Raw genomic sequence first — 18,031 nt, forward strand, 5'->3', positions numbered from 1 at the left:
GTCTCACTTCCTGTCTCAAAAGACAGGCTTTTCTAAGCCATCTAATCAGGCAGGTGGTGTTTGTTAATTGACTACCAGCAGTTAACCACCACACTGCTGGATTAGAGGCACATTACCTGAACAGGGATAACTCCCCTGTTACATTATACCATTTGAAAATGATGTAAATGCATCTTTTTTTATTTATGTGTCCCCCCCCCCCCTTTTTTTATTTTTTTATTCACAGGTCATGCATTTCTATTATGATTTTTATTATGCTTGTGTGTTGCTCCAATGAGATTTTTCTGTGCTTATTCTTTTACTTCTATATATAGTTTATTTTTGGATGTATCCAGCATTTAATCTCTGTCCTTTTAAGATTTATTATTTGTATGTTGTTCATTCATCTAGCTATTCGTCTTCAATTGTTAGTAGGAATATGTTTAAACTGCTTACAAATAGGCTCTAGTGCTTTATGATTGTCATGTATAATGTTGTCCAGCAATGAAACAGGGTTAAATTTGTGAAATTGAAAGTACCCGCCCACCATCCGTACTGGCCAATCACAACAGTAAAGGTGATATAAAGGACACCCCTTTTGACCATTGAATTCACCCCTGATGAAGTCCTTAGTGATGAAACGCGCAGGGCGTTTCCCAAAGAGGCGATTTTGTGGCTGATATTACTGCACGAACGGAGAGAGTACCTTGGAGCTGTTGCTATTTTGCTTGGGACTGCTGTCGCTTCCGGTTTTGCAGTTGCCTGCTGGTGAGCAGTGAGAGCTGTGGGAGGTGTATCTGGAGGGAGTCTCTGACCTTGTTGCTGATTATTACATCATCTGACTGTGGTGGCTCCAGTGCACCTTGCTGAACCAACGGATACACAAGAGGTGGCACCAACGGGACATGCTGATACATTCCCTTCACAGCTTCAAGGCGATTGAGTATATCTCATAAATGCTATTATTTTTACTCTGTTTGTGAGTGCGCTTTTTATATTTTACAATCCCATAAATACTGTTTTATACTTTATCACACTAGGAGTGCGCCTGTTTTTTCTTCTTGTTTTCTGCATATATATATATCTTCACTCACATGGCCATATGTGAGTGGAGGGCACTCAGAGGATTCTTAGTCATACTCTTGAGGGTATACAGTGGATCATCAGATGTCACTCACAGGGATACCATGCAATTTAGACCAGAATAAAAACGTAATATTTATTCATAAGAAAAAAAGGTGGACACAAAAGTAAGTACAAAAAGTGGGCATTTACAAAAAGCACAAGTGTACTGATGGGCTCACAGCAGCGTTCCTCGGTGTCTGTCCGCTTTCTGTCCTTGCTTCCACGTCCGGATAGTGAGGTCACGGACGTCTGCCTCGGTCGGCTAGAGTGGCTGACTGGATCCAAAACTCCACAGAACTACGTGTTTCGCTATTTAGGCTTCCTCAGACACCCCATACTAATGCCTGTACCTCGGGAAGCAGGGAGTCCCTGGACCTGAAATGAATGTGGTTCAGCTTTGGAGGCCCACTGCTTCAATCCTATGTTAATAACATTTAAATAAAAACAGAGCTTCATTACCTTAGTTGATAACCGCTAAGATAATGAAAGGGTTAAATAGCAGTACCTGGTTTGTTGGTGTTAGAGGGGGTGGGTGAAGGTTGTAATTGCCCCTGTGAGAGGTTAACCCCTGCCTTACCATAGCAGTTACAACCGCTAAGGTAATGAAGGGCTTAACCCCACCACGAGGCCTAACCACTCACCCTGGGGCAACTATAACCTTCAACCTTCCCCTCTACCACCACCAAACACTCACCTCCCACCATCACCACACAGGAATTGGCAAAAGCCATATTAGCAATATATGGCTAATAGCGCTTTTCACCATACAAAAGAAAAAAATCAATCGCCTGCCACCCTATAGTTAATAAAAGTTGTACTTACCCCTGTTAGGATGAACGCCGTCCTCATCCTCGTCCTCCTCTTTCGTGGCACCAACATTTACATTACAACATTAGCTATTGGCCAGTAACCCCTTAATTACCTTAGCGGGTAGTAACCACTATGGTAACTAAAGGATTAAATCCCCCCTACCCACCCAGGAGTCCTAACCTCCCACCATGGGGCAACTATGAAGCTAGTATTTGGCCCAGGGTTGGTGGTTAGGCTTCCTTGGTGGGTAGCGGGAGGAATTAACCCTTTAATTATCTTAGCGTTACTAACCGCTAAAGTAATGAAGGGGTTAATCCCTCCTGCAACTCTCCCAGGAGGCCTAACCACCCACCCTGTGGCAACTACAGCCTTTACCCACCTCCTCTACCACCATCAAACCGGGCACTGCTATTTAACCCCTTCATTAGCTTAGTGCTTAGGCACTAAGGTAATGAAGCTGGGCTGTAATGTTATTTTTATTACATAGGGGGGTCCAAAGTGGAAATGAATGCAGGTCAGCTTCAGAGACCCCTGACTTCAATCCTATCTAGTAAAAATAAAATATACGCTTTCATATGCACATTGCAAATCCGATCTCGCCACCCGTTAGGTGATGGAAACAAAATAAGTGCGTTTATGGTGTGATGTGCATATCAAAGCTACCTGAATAGCAGTTACTGGTAAAAAATGCATTTTTGAGCTACCGCACAGCTTGTCTGAGCGAGAGTGCTAGCAATTGTTAAAAAGTCGTTTTCATGCGATATTGCCATGTTATCACAGCTTTCTGAATAGCTACAGATGAAACATCACTTACAAAGTGCACTTAGGTGGTGTCCATGCTGCCGAAGACTGCACGGAGACGTGCGCACGCAGTGCAATCACATTGCCTTAAGGCATTGATCGCACCCATAGACCATGTGCGCGACAGCAGGAGGGGGCACGTGGTGCGCGAGGATTCAGTTCAAACTGATTTCTCGGCGCGAAGGGCAGGTCAGGTGAGTGGTTTGCCCAATGAGGGTGAACCAGCTCCGTGAAGTCACAGACACGCCCCACGGCGCATCTACCTTGTTCACAAAACGCTCCCACTTCACACAGGGGAAGTCGCGTACGCCTCCGCGTGGTCGAAGGCTGTATGGACGCAGCCCTAGCCAGCGTTAAGTCACTTATCGAAGCTACCTGAATAGGCCCTTATGTCTTTTTGTGCAATGCATGGATATAATAAAATGTGACTGGGTAACAGAGCACCTAACTTTTTATCCTCAATCGCTCCATTGATATATTAAAGGAAACATGGGCAAGTAGAGGAGTTCCTCAGGTCCATTCTGTTAAGGCAGTTAGGGACATTACTTCCCCTTACATGTCTGAGAGACTTTTAAAACGGCCTACCTACAGCAATTTTCCAGGCATGAAATAAAGCAGTATTGTAAATCTCTCATTAAAAATATGTTATAAATAGGAATAATAGGTAACATTATTAGTCATTTATTTTGTTTTGCTTGGTGAGTAGTTATCATAAAACTTGACTAATTCCTTGTTGTGAATTAGAAACTGCAAAAAAACCTTATTATTAAGATTTGTCTTCAAACACTACATGAACTCAACATCAATAGCACGTTGTGGGAGACTTCTGAAATCTGATCAGATATGAAGGAATAGGTTAATTGTTGCCTGTTTGGCATATTTAATAAATTATACATTGAAGGAAATCTCGTGTGACTTTTTCAACTTAAAATACTTCCTTTGGTGTAATGCTGGAGCACAAGATGGTTGCCAATGGATATATTCAGAATAAGAATATGCACATGCCCATAGAAAACTTGGCCTCTGATCTTGGCAAAGTTCACTCTCATTTGTAAAATACTCTTTGATATGATTAGTTTTGTTGTAAATGACAACCTTTAAATATTCAATATTAATCAATCAAAATAGTATAAATGATAGGCATCCTACAAACATCATTTTTCAGTAACATGTTATATGTACAAAGTTTGTAGTCACATCATAGTTACAAAGTAGATAGTTACATACTGTAGTACATAGTAGTTACATCAACTTATTACCGTTTTATACCCTTTGATTCTCTTGTGCAGATATGAAACAATCTTGTGAAATTGGTTCACAGGAACCCAAAGATGCCACTTCTATTGATTCCAATGAACAAGGGAAATACACAGAATGTAAGAAAGAGGAGTACAAGTGGAGGCTGACAAACCTCTTGGGCTCTGAGCAGACAGACTACCTGGAGTACCAGAATGACTCCAATTCTGCAGAAAGTGTCTGCACCGAGGACTTTGTAGTGAAATTTAAGCAAGGAATGGTGGAACCAATAGCACGTAATAATGACAATGAGGCTCATGAAAATGCACCGTACGGCTATGGAAAACTGAACAAACCCTTGAAAGTCCTACCTCAAAATGTAGGCCTGTCAATTCCCTTAAGTGAGGGCAGTGTAGGAGATCATTTCTCCCTGAGCACAGCAAGAAGACAGGACATCCTACAACAGTTTAAAGAAGAGTTAAAAGATGACTTGCAAGCCGCCTTTTCTACAAGCGATGAAGGGAAGATTTCAATGAGTTCGAAGAGTAGGAGAGACAGTGTGGAGTCTCTGGGGGGGAGAATATCAAGACTGAGCCAGGCAAATGTTTCTGAGCTTTCCAGTCTACTTAGTATGGAAAAACTGAGCTCAATAGGAAGCAATTTGTCACCCAGGAGTGCAGTAGACTACCAAAAATCCTTGGTTTTGCTGAAAGACCACTGTGTGGACAACCAGGTTATTTTATACCCTCATAACACTGTGGAAAATAGAGAGGTCAATAGAACAAAGGTTCAAGAAACAAACAATTATTTTGAAACCTTTGCAAACATACAATCTCTAAGAAAAAAGGAAGGTTGGGAAGACAATACCAGTGACCACAATGTAGGATTGAATTCTTCAGGGAACCAACACTGTTTTGTAGCTGTTTCTTCACGCATTCCTATATTGTTGTACGGTGCAACAACTGATTGTCCCAAAGAACCAATTGAACACAAACCATTGGAAAACTATAATGATAGGGAAAAGTCCAAGAATATTAGAACTTCAAACAGCCCTGAAAGTCATGGATCATATGCAGAAAAGTTTGAAGCAGACTGGAACAATAGATTAGAGGATTCCCAGAAAGTTTCTTATCCAGATTATCAGAAAACACCTGATGAAAAGAATACAGATGGGATCTGCCAAAAGATCAATTCTAAGTTTCAGTTGACGCACGAAGATGCAAAGTATGAAGTGACAGGAAAACCATTGACTGGTGATATAGCAGAACAACATGGAAGAGAAGAGATAAATAAAAGAGATATTCATGATGAACAAAGTTTGACAAGATATAAAAGAACACAGTCATCACTGGAAACAAGTTTCACACCCCGTAAGTTATGGAAATGTCCAGTGAAGTTTGTAGACATGTGAATTTGTATTTACGCATAGAGAGAGAGATTTGGAGAGCACAAGTGATGCAAGGGAGGCATTGTCAAATTTCGGCTATACTGTATACTGGGTAGTCTACTCCAATCTTTCCCCTTTGCACAAGCTTGCCCAATAGGAGTAGTTAGGGAGTTACAAGACTCATACTTTACTAGGATGTATTGAATATATTGAATACTGTACCTCTGCCATTTTTTAAAAATGTTTTTTTGTTAAAATGTTATATAGCGTCAACCAATGTATGTAGCACTTTACAGATCTGTAATACAGGGAAAAATAATACAAATAGGGATGAATTCATGTTACATAAATGTAAACATTGGGAGGAAAGGAGTCTTTTTCCTCACAGATCTTACAACCTAAATTGTGAGATGAGAATCCCCCTGCCTGATATGGTCACTTTTCCGTGATCTGTCAAAACACAATCAGTAATTAAATAAAGTTCTCTCACTTCCATAATTGCTTATATAAGCAGATGTGACAAATGAGGTCAAATATGGAGCACAGCTAAAAAGGAGTGTTGTGGCAGTGGATTCAATTTACTATTTAATGGGCATATTAGCAAAACAAAAAAAAGACAAAAAAAGAAAGAAAAAGGTCCATTTGGCGAGAAACACGTCAAAGGACCTTTTTCTTTCTTTTTTGTCTTTCTTCTTTTCTGTTTTTGCTAATATGCCCATTAACTAGTCAATTGTGTCCACTGCCTCCAGCATTCCTTCTTTGCTGTGCTCCGTTTTTACCTCAATTTGTTTCACCTTCATGGGATCCCGAGTCTGAAGCACGCTTTCAGGAACGAAGATTTATCTCAGAATGGTATCGTGAGTACTCAAATGCCTATTTTATAGAGCAGGACTGCTCATTCATTTTATCAGCCAGTGTGGTCAAAGTCACCTACTCACCTATTTTGTGGAGTTGTGGGACGTGGTCTGGATACTCACCAGGTGAGCTCAGTTATGCGGGGTCAGTTTCGGTGTTGTGCTCCTTTCCTCCCCCACCCCCATTTCTGTGCCGGGATATTAGGTGAGGTGGAGACTACATCTATTCCACATGTAATTGGCTTTGCTTATACATCAGAGACCCACACTCTTGTACCTGCAATCATTCGTAGTTACTTTGCTATTTCCAGAGAAGCAGCATTTATTCTTTATCTACAACAATATATCACAGCAAGGTTTTGGAAGCACCAATTAGGGATTCCCCCCCAAATTTTTTGCATATAAGCAGGTGTGGAAAGATCAGAATTATTTTGAATATCACTAATTGGTATATACTGTTCACAGTACCCACATAGCTAGGTAATCTATGGCTATATATATATATATATATATATATATATATACAGTCAATACGATACCGTGTTTGAGACGAATATCAAGAGGCAGCACTCCAAAAGATGGTCAAAAAAGCGTTGTATTATCAAGACATCATAACCAATGTTTCGGTCCTACATCCGGGACCTTTCTCAAGGTGATGATTATAATGAGATGTATCACATTCTGGTTCTCTGTCCCAGCTTGCACCTTGGGGAGAGTCATTGGGAGGAGTTACATGGTGCACAGATTATAATGAGATGTATCACATTCTGCGTCTCTGCTCCAGCTTGCACCTTGGGGAGAGTCAGTAGGGGGAGTTGGGGGGAGTTACATGGGGCACAGATTATAATGAGATGTATCACATTCTGCGTCTCTGCCCCAGATTGCACCTTGGGGAGAGTCAGTAGGAGGAGTTTGGAGGGTTACATGGTGTACAGATTATAATAAGATGTATCACATTCTGCGTATCTGCCCCAGCTTGCACCTTGGGGAGAGTCAGTAGGAGGAGTTGGGGGGGAGTTACATGGGACACAGATAATGAAATGTATTTATTTTATTTAGTTATCAAATGTTTTACCAGGAAGTAATACATTGAGAGTTGCCTCTCGTTTTCAAGTATGTCCTGGGCATAGAGTTAAGATGACAAATAAGACATGGTTACATTGTTACATAAGTGAACAGGGTATCTTATTATATATTTGTGAAAGCACTGTATGCCTGTCTGCATCTCCTGTGTCCCTAGGGGAAATCTCATTGGTCCCTTGGGCCGCCCGCCCCCGCACCTCTCATTGGCCTGAGGCGGAGTGACGACGACACACACACACACTCTGTCTCTCCCTCTGTCCCGTCCCCCCACCGTCCCCCCCATCACGTGCGCCGCCCTGCACTGGGTCCGGACGGAGGGGAAGCGCGGCGCTCCTAACCCAGGCTCCGGACGGAGGGTAAGCGCGGCCCTCCTACCCCAGCCGCCAACGTTCCCTTACCTCCCCGGCGCTATCTCCCCCTCCTCCCGCCCAGGTAAGTCACACCACTGCGTGTCCCGCCTCACCTTATGGCGCCAGTGACTCACCTATTTCAGCCGTGCAGCCTCGCGCCCCAGGCCCACACAGGAACACACAGGCCCCAGGCCCACACAGGGTGGGGGGGGGAGAGCGCATCGGGGGGGAGAGCGCGTCGGGGGGGGAACGGGCGAGTCACGGGGAACGGGGGAGCGAGCCCCGAGTCACAGGGAACGGGGGGGCGAAGAGCGAGTCACGGGGAATGGGGGGGCGAAGAGCAAGCCGCCGAGCCAGCGGGGGGGATGGACGCCCGGGACGGGGGGGGGCATGCGGATACATACATTATGACAATACATATGCCCCCTGCTCTCCACCCCCTTTCCCCACTCCCCCTTTCCCCCTCCCCCACTCCCCTTTTTTTCTTTTTTTTTTTTTTTTCCCCATCCTACCCCCACCCCACCATCCCCCCCACTCCCCTTTCCCCCCCACCCCTTTCACCCCCCACTCCACCCTTTCCCCCCCAACCATCACCCCCCCTCCCACACTTCCCCCACCACCCCACCCCTTTCCCCCCCCACCCCTTTCCCCCCCACTCCCCTTTCCCCCCCCCACTCCCCTTTCCCCCCCCACTCCCCTTTCCCCCCCCACTACCCTTCCCCCCCCCCACTCCCCTTCCCACTCACATATGCCCCCTGCTCTCCACCCCCCTCCCCCACTCCCCTTTCCCCCCTCCCCCACTCCCCTTCCCCCCCCCACCCCTTTCCCCCCCACTCCCCTTTCCCCCCCCCACTCCCCTTTCCCCCCCACTCCCCTTTCCCCCCCACATATGCCCCCTGCTCTCCACCCCCTTTCCCCACTCCCCTTTCCCCCCTCCCCCACTCCCCTTTCCCCCCTCCCCCACTCCCCTTTCCCCCCCTCCCACTCCCCTTTCCCCCCTCCCCCACTCCCCTTTCCCCCCCACACTCCCCTTCCCCCCACACTCCCCTTTCCCCCCTCCCCCACTCCCCTTTCCCCCCTCCCCCACTCCCCTTTCCCCCCTCCCCCACTCCCCTTTCCCCCCCTCCCACTCCCCTTCCCCCCCCACTCCCCTTTCCCCCCCACACTCCCCTTCCCCCCACACTCCCCTTTCCCCCCTCCCCCACTCCCCTTTCCCCCCTCCCCCACTCCCCTTTCCCCCCCTCCCACTCCCCTTTCCCCCCCACTCCCCTTTCCCCCCTCCCCCACTCCCCTTTCCCCCCTCCCCCACTCCCCTTTCCCCCCCTCCCACTCCCCTTTCCCCCCCACTCCCCTTTCCCCCCTCCCCCACTCCCCTTTCCCCCCTCCCCCACTCCCCTTCCCCCCCCTCCCACTCCCCTTTCCCCCCACACTCCCCTTTCCCCCCACACTCCCCTTTCCCCCCACACTCCCCTTCCCCCCACACTCCCCTTTCCCCCCCCCACTTCCCTTCCCCCCCTTTCCCCCCCCCACTTCCCTTCCCCCCCCACTCCCCTTCCCCCCCCACTCCCCTTTCCCCCCCCACTCCCCTTTCCACCTCCCCCACTCCCCTTTCCCCCCTCACTCCCCTTTCCCCCCCCACTCCCCTTTCCCCCCCCACTCCCCTTTCCCCCCCCACTCCCCTTCCCCCTCCCCACTCTCCATTCCCCCCCACACTCCCCTTCCCCCCACACTCCCCTTTCCCCCCCCACTTCCCTTCCCCCCCCACTTCCCTTCCCCCCCACTTCCCTTCCCCCCCACTCCCCTTTCCCCCCCCCACTTCCCTTCCCCCCCCCACTCCCCTTTCCCCCCCCACTCCCCTTTCCCCCCCACTCCCCTTTCCCCCCCACTCCCCTTTCCCCCCACTCCCCTTTCCCCCCACTCCCCTTTCCCCCCCACTCCCCTTTCCCCCCCCACTCCCCTCCCCCCCCACTCCCCTTCCCCCCCCACTCCCCTTCCCCCTCCCCCACTCCCCTTCCCACTCCCCTTCCCCCCCCCACTCCCCTTTCCCCCCCACTTCCCCACCCCTCCCCCCCTTCCCCACCCCTCCACCCTCCCCTTCCCCACCCCTCCACCCTCCCCTTCCCCCCCCCCTCCCCCCCCCCTCCCCTTCCCCACCCCTTTCCCTCCCCCTTCCCCACCCCTCCCCTCCCCTTTCCCCCCCTTCCCCACCCCTCCCCCCTCCCTCCCCTTCCCCCCCTCTCCTTTCCCTCCCTCCCCCCCCCTCCCCTTTCCCCCCCCCCTCCCCTTTCCCCCCCCCCACCCCTTCCCCACCCCTCCCCTTTCCCCCCCCCTTCCCCACCCCTCCCCTATCCCCCTCCCCTTCCCCCCCTCCCCTTTCCCCCCCCTCCCCTTTCCCTCCCTTTCCCCCCTCCCCTTTCCCTCCCTTTCCCCCCCCTCCCCTTTCCCCCCCTCCCCTCCACTCCCCTTTCCCCCCCCTCTCCCCCTCTCTGCTCCCCTTTCACCCCCCCTCACCTATTGTTCCACCATTTATACATCATACTACCTATTACACACTTACATCCCGGGCAACGCCGGGTCTCTCAGCTAGTACATTATATACAAGACATTGCATGCACAGTTAGAGATAATATATATTATAGGCGTATGTAACAGTTACAGACCAGATTAAAATGTGAGACAGTCTTAGTTTTGAATGAACTTAGACTGGTGGTTGCTGTGAGAGTCTCCGGTAGATAGTTCCAGTTTTGGGGTGCACGGTAAGAGTGGGAGGAGTGGCCGGATACTTTGTTGAACCTTGGGACCATGAGCAGTCTTTTGGAGTCAGATCTCAGATGATAGGTGCTGCAGGTGGTAGGGGTGAGGAGCTTGTTCAGGTAGACGGGTAGCTTGCCCAGTAAGTATTTGAAAGCAAGACAGGAAAGATGAACTTTGCGCCTAGACTCAAGTGATGACCAATCTAGTTCTTTGAGCATTTTACAGTGATGTGTGTTGTTGTATTGGAGAACAAAACGTCATATTGAATTGTAGAGGGTATGAAGTTTGCTAAGGTGGGTTTGGGGGTTCGAGCCATATACTATGTCCCCATGTATCACATTCTGCGTCTATGCCCCATCTAGCACCTTGGGAGTTGTCAGTAGGAGGAGTAGTGGAGTTACATGGTGCACAGATTATAATGAGATGTATATCACATTCTGTGTCTCTGTCCCAGCTTGCACCTTGGAGAGAGTCAGTAGGAGGAGTTGGGGGGAGTTACATGGTGCACAGATTATAATGAGATGTATCACATTCTGCGTCTCTGCCCCAGCTTGCACCTTGGGGAGAGTCAGTAGGAGGAGTTTGGAGGGTTACATGGTGCACAGATTATAATGAGATGTATCACATTCTGTGTCTCTGCACCACTCTATTTGCCTTCTGGTTGCTCAAAAATGTCTTAACATACCGCATCAGATGTAGGAGACTGTTCTTACATATGCCACACATCTAAGCAAACTTTCAGAGTTTAATAGTGGATACATATTGTAAACCTTCTTGGCTATATTTTGGGTTGCAAAGTTTTCACTGAATTCACTAATGCGAATATATTTATTCGTAGCACACTAAAACAACTCATTTCCATAGGTTTTGATGGTGTATACCAGCAAATGTAGATGCAATGTACGTTCAGTACGTATCATTTTATTTATATAGCTTCAACAGTGTACAGTGAGCTTTACAAAATGACAAGAACAGGGAAAATAAAGGATGAATAATGGGGATGAGAGCAGCAAGCAAATGATAACATGAGGACAAAGGGAGACCCTGCCATGAAGTATGAACCTGCAGTCAATAAAGCCAATAGAATTGCACCCACACTACTTATTCAATTATGTCTAGACTGTAATAAGGTTATCTATTGGTCACAATACATTATTATACAATAAGTATAATCTGTTTTACTAAAAAAAAGTGTTGTCATATACTTCAGCATATTGGAATGGCTATTTAAAAGGCCAGTGCCTCCTGCATGTTTATTTTTGTACGATTTCTTCTCAATACTGTACACAGGGATTTCGAGGGATGTCTGCTTTCCCTGCTCGCTGGTTATTTAAACGGTTTATATTATTCCTTAAAAAAATTTACCCCAAAATCTACATCAAAATGGCTGTGAGCCCTCTTACTTAGAGGCTAATGCTATATCCGCCGAAGGAGCAAATTGCGACATTTATAGACGATATTACACATTATCTTCAATAAGGAATTTCACCCGAAAACTGACATGTCAGCTGTTTGGCAGATAAAAAATCAGCCCCTTCAGAGACTTCAAATAATCTTATCTGAGAACATTAAGATAGGACCTTTTCTTATAAGCAGCTGTAATGCCTGCTGGAAGGTAGCACTGTGCTGTCTGACGGAGGGGAGACGGTGGGATTATACTACAAGAGTTCCCTTGTAAACACTGTACTGCAGGCTCTGGGCCTTTTATATAAACATCAAATAAAAATAAATAAAAATAAGGTTGGTAATCTGCTTCAGTGGGCATCATATGGAGCTCACTTTCAGGATAGGCCATAGTGGGGGGAGCTTGACCTCAGCCTAGTGAATACAGTCATTGCTAGTTGATACTCTGGATATTTTGCATATATTGGACAACATTAGTGTAACGAAGATACCTAATTTGGTAAACAAAAAACAACAGTAAGCATCTATTTGCAGGCGCAAATTTTAGCGATTGCTCACTATAGTTTGTGTAGGAATTTAGTCCTTAATAGCTTGCCATCTTTTGCTTGTCCAAAACGTAGATCAATAGGCATGATTTGAAATCACAATGTGTATATATCCCTGAGAGAGAGGAGGGGGGATAGTATGTACAATTTTAAAAGGTACAAACCAGCAGTGCAGTTTTCCTTCTGTGCTTTGTCCTTCTGGTCGGGAAATCAAATTGAGCAAACAGCAATTAGCGAGAAAATTATATGAATGTGGAAGCAAATACAAGACTCTGTTTCTCTGTCACATAGATTCTGGACACAGCACGAGAGGACCTTGTCGGAATCGGAAGGAATCTTTGAGGTTCTGTATGCACAGTCTAATGAATTGTAGTGTATATTATGCATTGTTGCACATTGTATATTTAACTAATCGTGGACTTTCTCAGCTAATTTTCAATGGAAGAATTTGCATTCACTTCAGTGTACAAATGACATACATGCATGAAAGAGGATACTAAGGTTAAGACTTTAGTGTCTCTCACAAACTTCTCTTAAGTGCGGTCAAACAGAGGTGCAGAGTACATACAGTAGTTGGGTATGCAGTCTAATATTTATTTTATTGAAGATCCGCTGAAGCAGTCAGGAGCATGGGCGGATTGTCCTATTGGGCGATTGAGGTTGCCCCGGTGGGGCAAAGTGGTGGGCCAGTGCTGGGGACTAATAGGGTCTCCTCTCTTTTGTCCCTACCTGGAATGAGGGCAACTTTTAGGGCTTCTGTGTGCCCCCTTCGGGATCATTTTTTGTATATACAGCTGCTGGTTTAAACCACTTGCCATAGAAAATATGTGTCAATCTCACAGTAACGCTGCAAGATTTCTGCAGCCGGACTAATGGCCCATTGGATTAACACAGCGGGAGTCCCTGCATTTGCATGGAACTCAAGCTGTGTGAATCCTACAGGGCTGTGAGTACTATTCAAACGCAGGGAACCCCCCTCCCCCCGCTGTGTTAATCCAATGGGCCATTTCAGCCTGCTCTGGACCATCTAACGAGTTACTGCAAGATAGCCACAGATTTTCCAAGACAAGTGGTCTAATGCTGGCTGCTACATCTGTATTTGGACTTTTCCCTATATGCACCTCCAGGTGACCAATTATGTGTTACTGATACATTCTTGATATTAAGGTTGAGTGGTTTTAGTCACCTTTCTATATATTTGTATATATGAATGGCATGATCCACAACACATATGCAACGTATGTATGCCAGATTCAATTACTGACTGATTGTAATTTGGCCCCCAATTTCACAGAGAGTAATACCATCATAAAACGTATCAAGAGAGACTAAATAACATCAACATGTACCACTTGGAGAAGAGAAGAGAGTGGGGGACATATGATTGAAAGTTTTAAACATAGGGGTTTCAACAAGGTACAAGGGGGGGGTAGATTTTGGAGAAAGAAGTTCTAGAACGAGATCATGGACTGAAGCTGGAGGGTTGGAGGCTCAAGGGAAATGTTAGATAGTACTTCTTTACAGAAAGAATGGTGGACTCATGGACAGCCTCCCAACGGAGGTAGTAGAAGCTATTACAGTAGGGCATTGCCAAAATGTTTGGGATAGACACAAGGCTCTTATATATAAAAAAAAAAAGTCAAGGGTCAAGTAGTCTGAGGTTTTACAGCAGATAGGAAAATGAGCTGATTAGGTGGGCCAGGTGACTACCATCTGCCCTCAAATTCTATGTTTCTATATAATGAACAATACCATGTTTTCTACTAAGCAACCCTGAACAAGCATATTACTTATAAAGATGATCTGTTGCCTTATGAGAATACAGATTGTAAAACGGCCATTAGTGACACTACTCACATTACCCGCACTGAGAATTGTATTTTCCTTCAGGTACCCAGACTCCAGTAAAGTGCTCACAGATGATGAAGATGGGGAGGAATTTGAACCCCTCCCTAGTACAGATTGGGGGAGTATCAGCCCCAACCAGTGGAGCAGACCCAAAGCAGCTGACTCCAGCTGGGATCGCACTACCAGGAATATCTACAGTGAGTTCATGGTACGTCCTATATCACCATTATAAATACGTATAGACTCAGATGCATATGTTAGTAACTGCATAAAGGATAATATGTACTAAGCAGTCTTGCTTTGGAAGACTCCTTTATAGCCAATTGACTTGGATGGGCTATAGGTGCTGGAAGGTGTCTTGCGGCAGAAGACTGCTTAGTAAATATGGCCAAAAATCCGTTGGAGACAGTAACCAAATATGTAATTTCTCATAGAAATTTGGGTCATTTAAAAAGGATACATTCTTTGTGTCTTAAACTTGAAGTTATTACATACAATGAATGACTGTAGTTCTGCCATTTGTTGTGCTACCTTTAGTTTGGAAGCATAATTGTCCATATGTTGGATCGTATTTACATTTTCTTTAGAACACGATTATTGGTATCTTAAATGCTTTATTGTACAATGCATACAATTGTACCTTATTTCTAATGCGATACGCTTATAACGTAATGTGATTCTTTGGACCCCAAGCACAGCGTTATAAGGGGAGTGAGCTGTATTTCTATAAACATCTAACTTCCCACAGACCTTCTTGAGAAAATCAAACTAGAGTATCCAAAATTCCATAATAAAGAAACTGCTTAAAATGTTCATTTTATGCAATACCAACCCTTCTACCTTCCCAGTAATAACTGGCAGAACACCTTTTACTTGCAGCCGTATTTGTTTACTGATGTTTGAAAAGGTTACAGATCATTAGGGTTAAACAGTGAAGGTCAATTTGTGTATGCTACATTAATGTTTTTTAGGCTTTTGTTCACCAAGCAGAAGAAGCTGTAGCCGATTGGAAGTGTATATACATATAGATGTTTGTTGTTATTTACATACCAACAAAAATGTATCCATGGGCGCACATAGTAGATGTTAGAATATAGGGAACTGTAAAATAATGCAGAGACAAGCAAAATAAAAAAAAACACACAAAACTTGGAGTAAGGTTTCAAAATGACAATTCATAATTTTAAGAACCACTGGTTATTTGATACATGTTTACACTGCACTTTTATTTACTGGGAACCAGTTGCACATATTAGAGAATAAATTCCCTGCATACAGTACTGAATAATTGCTTCAAAAACAGGTGTCAATTGCCTAAACTTGACTCTATCAACTTGCGTGAATGTATGAAGATGCTTTGCTCCAATTATGCTTCTTTTACGCCAGTGAGAATCTTGGAGAATGTTTATTGGAGAAGTTGGAGGATGAGATAGTCGTTGCAATTATTATAATGGGATCAAAAGTTTCTCCTACAACTGGGTCTGAAGTGCCATTAATCTCAGCGTCAAGTGTAAGAAACAAGACTCTTACATATGATTTCTATTACAGCGTTCTCCTGACCAAGGACAGCGCAGGAGAGGTCCTGCCATAGAAGACCTTGCTACAGAAAGAGTGATACTGGAAGAATCTGTTGCCAAGCTTCGCTGGGTAAGAGAGACTAGGTTCACAACTAACCAGATACAAGCAGGTTATCTAGTTTCTAGGGTCATAAAGATAAATGCATCTATCTTGCAGCTCCACAAAAACAAAAAAGTGATTGCTTGGTCCAATGGAGTGTTTAATACATAGTAGATGAGGTTGAAAAAAGACATTCGTCCATCAAGTTCAACCTACAGTATGCTAAATTTAGCCAACAGATACTTTATCCTATATCTATAGTTACTTATTGATACAGAGGAAGGCAAACAAAAAAAAAACAGTGTTATATCATCTAATGATATCTCATAAGGGGAAAAATAAATTCCTTCCTGACTCCAAGAATTGGCAATCGGATTAATTCCTGGATCAACATTCTTCCCATGTATACTTATTTGGTATATATCCCTGTATACCTTTCCTTTCTAAAAAGATGTCCAACCTTTTTTTAACAAATCCATTGTATCTGCCATCACAGTCTCCATGGGTAATGAATTCCACATTTTAACTACCCTTACTGTAAAGAACCCTTTCCATTGTTGCTGGTGAAATCTCCTTTCCTCCAACCTAAAGGGATGCCCCCGAGTCCTTTGTACTGCCCTTGGGATGAATAGTTAATTTGAAAGCTCCTTGTACTGTCCCCGAATATATTTGTATATAGTTATCATATGCCCTCTTAGACGCCTCTTTTCTAATGTAAATAAATCTAATTTAGCTAGCCTCTCCTCATAAGTTAGATTGTCCATCCCCTTTATTAATTTGGTGGCTCTTCTCTGCACTCTCTCTAGTTCCATAATGTCTTTTCTTAGGATTGGTGCCCAAAATTGTACTCCATATTCAAGGTGTGGTCTTACTAATGCTTTGTACAGGGGCATAATTATGTTTACTTCCCTTCCATCCATTGCCCGTTTAATGCAAGATAAGATCTTGTTTGCCTTTGCAGCTACTGCATGACTTTGGGCACTATTGCTAAGCCTGCTGTCTGCAAGCACTCCTAAATCCTTCTCCATCAAGGATTCCCCCAATGTATCCCCATTTAATTTGTAAGTTGTCTGTTTATTCTTGCTTCCCAAATGCATAACCTTACATTTATCTGTATTAAATCTCATCTGCCATTTACCTGCCCACGTTTCCAGACTCTCCAAGTCCTTCTGGAGAGAAATTACATCCTGCTCTGATTCTACTACCTTACACAATTTAGTATCATCAGCAAAGATGGAGACTTTGCTATCAATGCCAACCTCAAGGTCATTAATAAACAAGTTAAAAAGCAGTGGTCCCAGTACCAATCCCTGAGGTACTCCACTCACGACTTTAGCCCAACCTGAAAAAGTTCCATTTATGACAACCCTCTGTTGTCTATCCTTGAACCAGTTTTCAAATCCAATATGATCTCCCTGTAGAGGAGTTAAATGTGCTTTATGTATGCCATTTTTACCAAATCTAACACATTTAAAAAAAAAATGTTTAACATAAGTTTGTAAACATGGTGATCTGAGACTTGGGAGAGGGGTTTGCATTCTTCTGGCTGCTCCCTGATGTCTCAGTGTGTTCAACTAGATTTTTTAAAGGCTGAACTCTCTCCCCCTCATATTTTCTTTTGTCTCTCTTTGGGCCAGACAAATAAAGCCCTATAAAGTGATTTAACATAACATTAGCCTAAGTTAACATCACTGTATGCCTTACTAAATATCTTTAAAGCTAATAATGTAAAGTTAAGTCCTGTTTTCTCCCAGAAACAGTATTGCATTACCTACAGTATAACAGCCATTAGTGCCTCCTAGCAGGGTACATCCACTAAAGTCTGTTAAGGCTAACGCACAGACACCATGTGATGTTAGTTAACTCATACAGATTACTGTCAATTCTATGTTTATCTCATTCACAGGGCGTAGCTGTTGAAGAAGAGAAATTATCACAGCGGAAAGTTCAATTCAGAGAAGCTGATCAATCATTTAATGATATCCTGCAACAGAAGAAGGTATTAATTTATTTATGAAATATTTTACCAGGAAGTAATACATTAAGAGTTACCTCTCGTTTTCAAGTATGTCCTGGGCACAGAGTTATTATGACAGATACATGGTAGTGTTGTACCTGGTAGTGATCTATAAAAAAAACGGGTAACGGGTACCCGGCCAAAATCAATAGTTCTACCCGGCCGGGTACCCGGTTTACACTTAACAGCAGGGTGGAGGAACACTGCAGCGACATCTATGA

The 18,031-nt window shown here is 44.7% G+C and overlaps 1 protein-coding gene across 4 annotated transcripts in view; it reads left to right on the forward strand.

Moving 5' to 3' along the window:
- The window catches only part of LOC142464666 (uncharacterized), a 165,432-nt gene that overhangs the window by 88,591 nt on the left and 58,810 nt on the right, over nt 1–18,031 (forward strand). For 3 of the 4 annotated variants that reach the window (XM_075568025.1, XM_075568026.1, XM_075568027.1), the window contains exons 5-9: nt 4,005–5,321; nt 12,620–12,671; nt 14,219–14,384; nt 15,725–15,823; nt 17,700–17,792. In XM_075568025.1, coding sequence (XP_075424140.1) covers nt 4,005–5,321; nt 12,620–12,671; nt 14,219–14,384; nt 15,725–15,823; nt 17,700–17,792 — 1,727 coding nt within the window. The remainder of the gene's footprint in view (nt 1–4,004; nt 5,322–12,619; nt 12,672–14,218; nt 14,385–15,724; nt 15,824–17,699; nt 17,793–18,031) is intronic. The other variant, XM_075568028.1, reaches the window with a different exon arrangement.

Source organism: Ascaphus truei, chromosome 13, assembly GCF_040206685.1.
Source record: "Ascaphus truei isolate aAscTru1 chromosome 13, aAscTru1.hap1, whole genome shotgun sequence".
Lineage (NCBI taxonomy): Eukaryota > Metazoa > Chordata > Amphibia > Anura > Ascaphidae > Ascaphus > Ascaphus truei.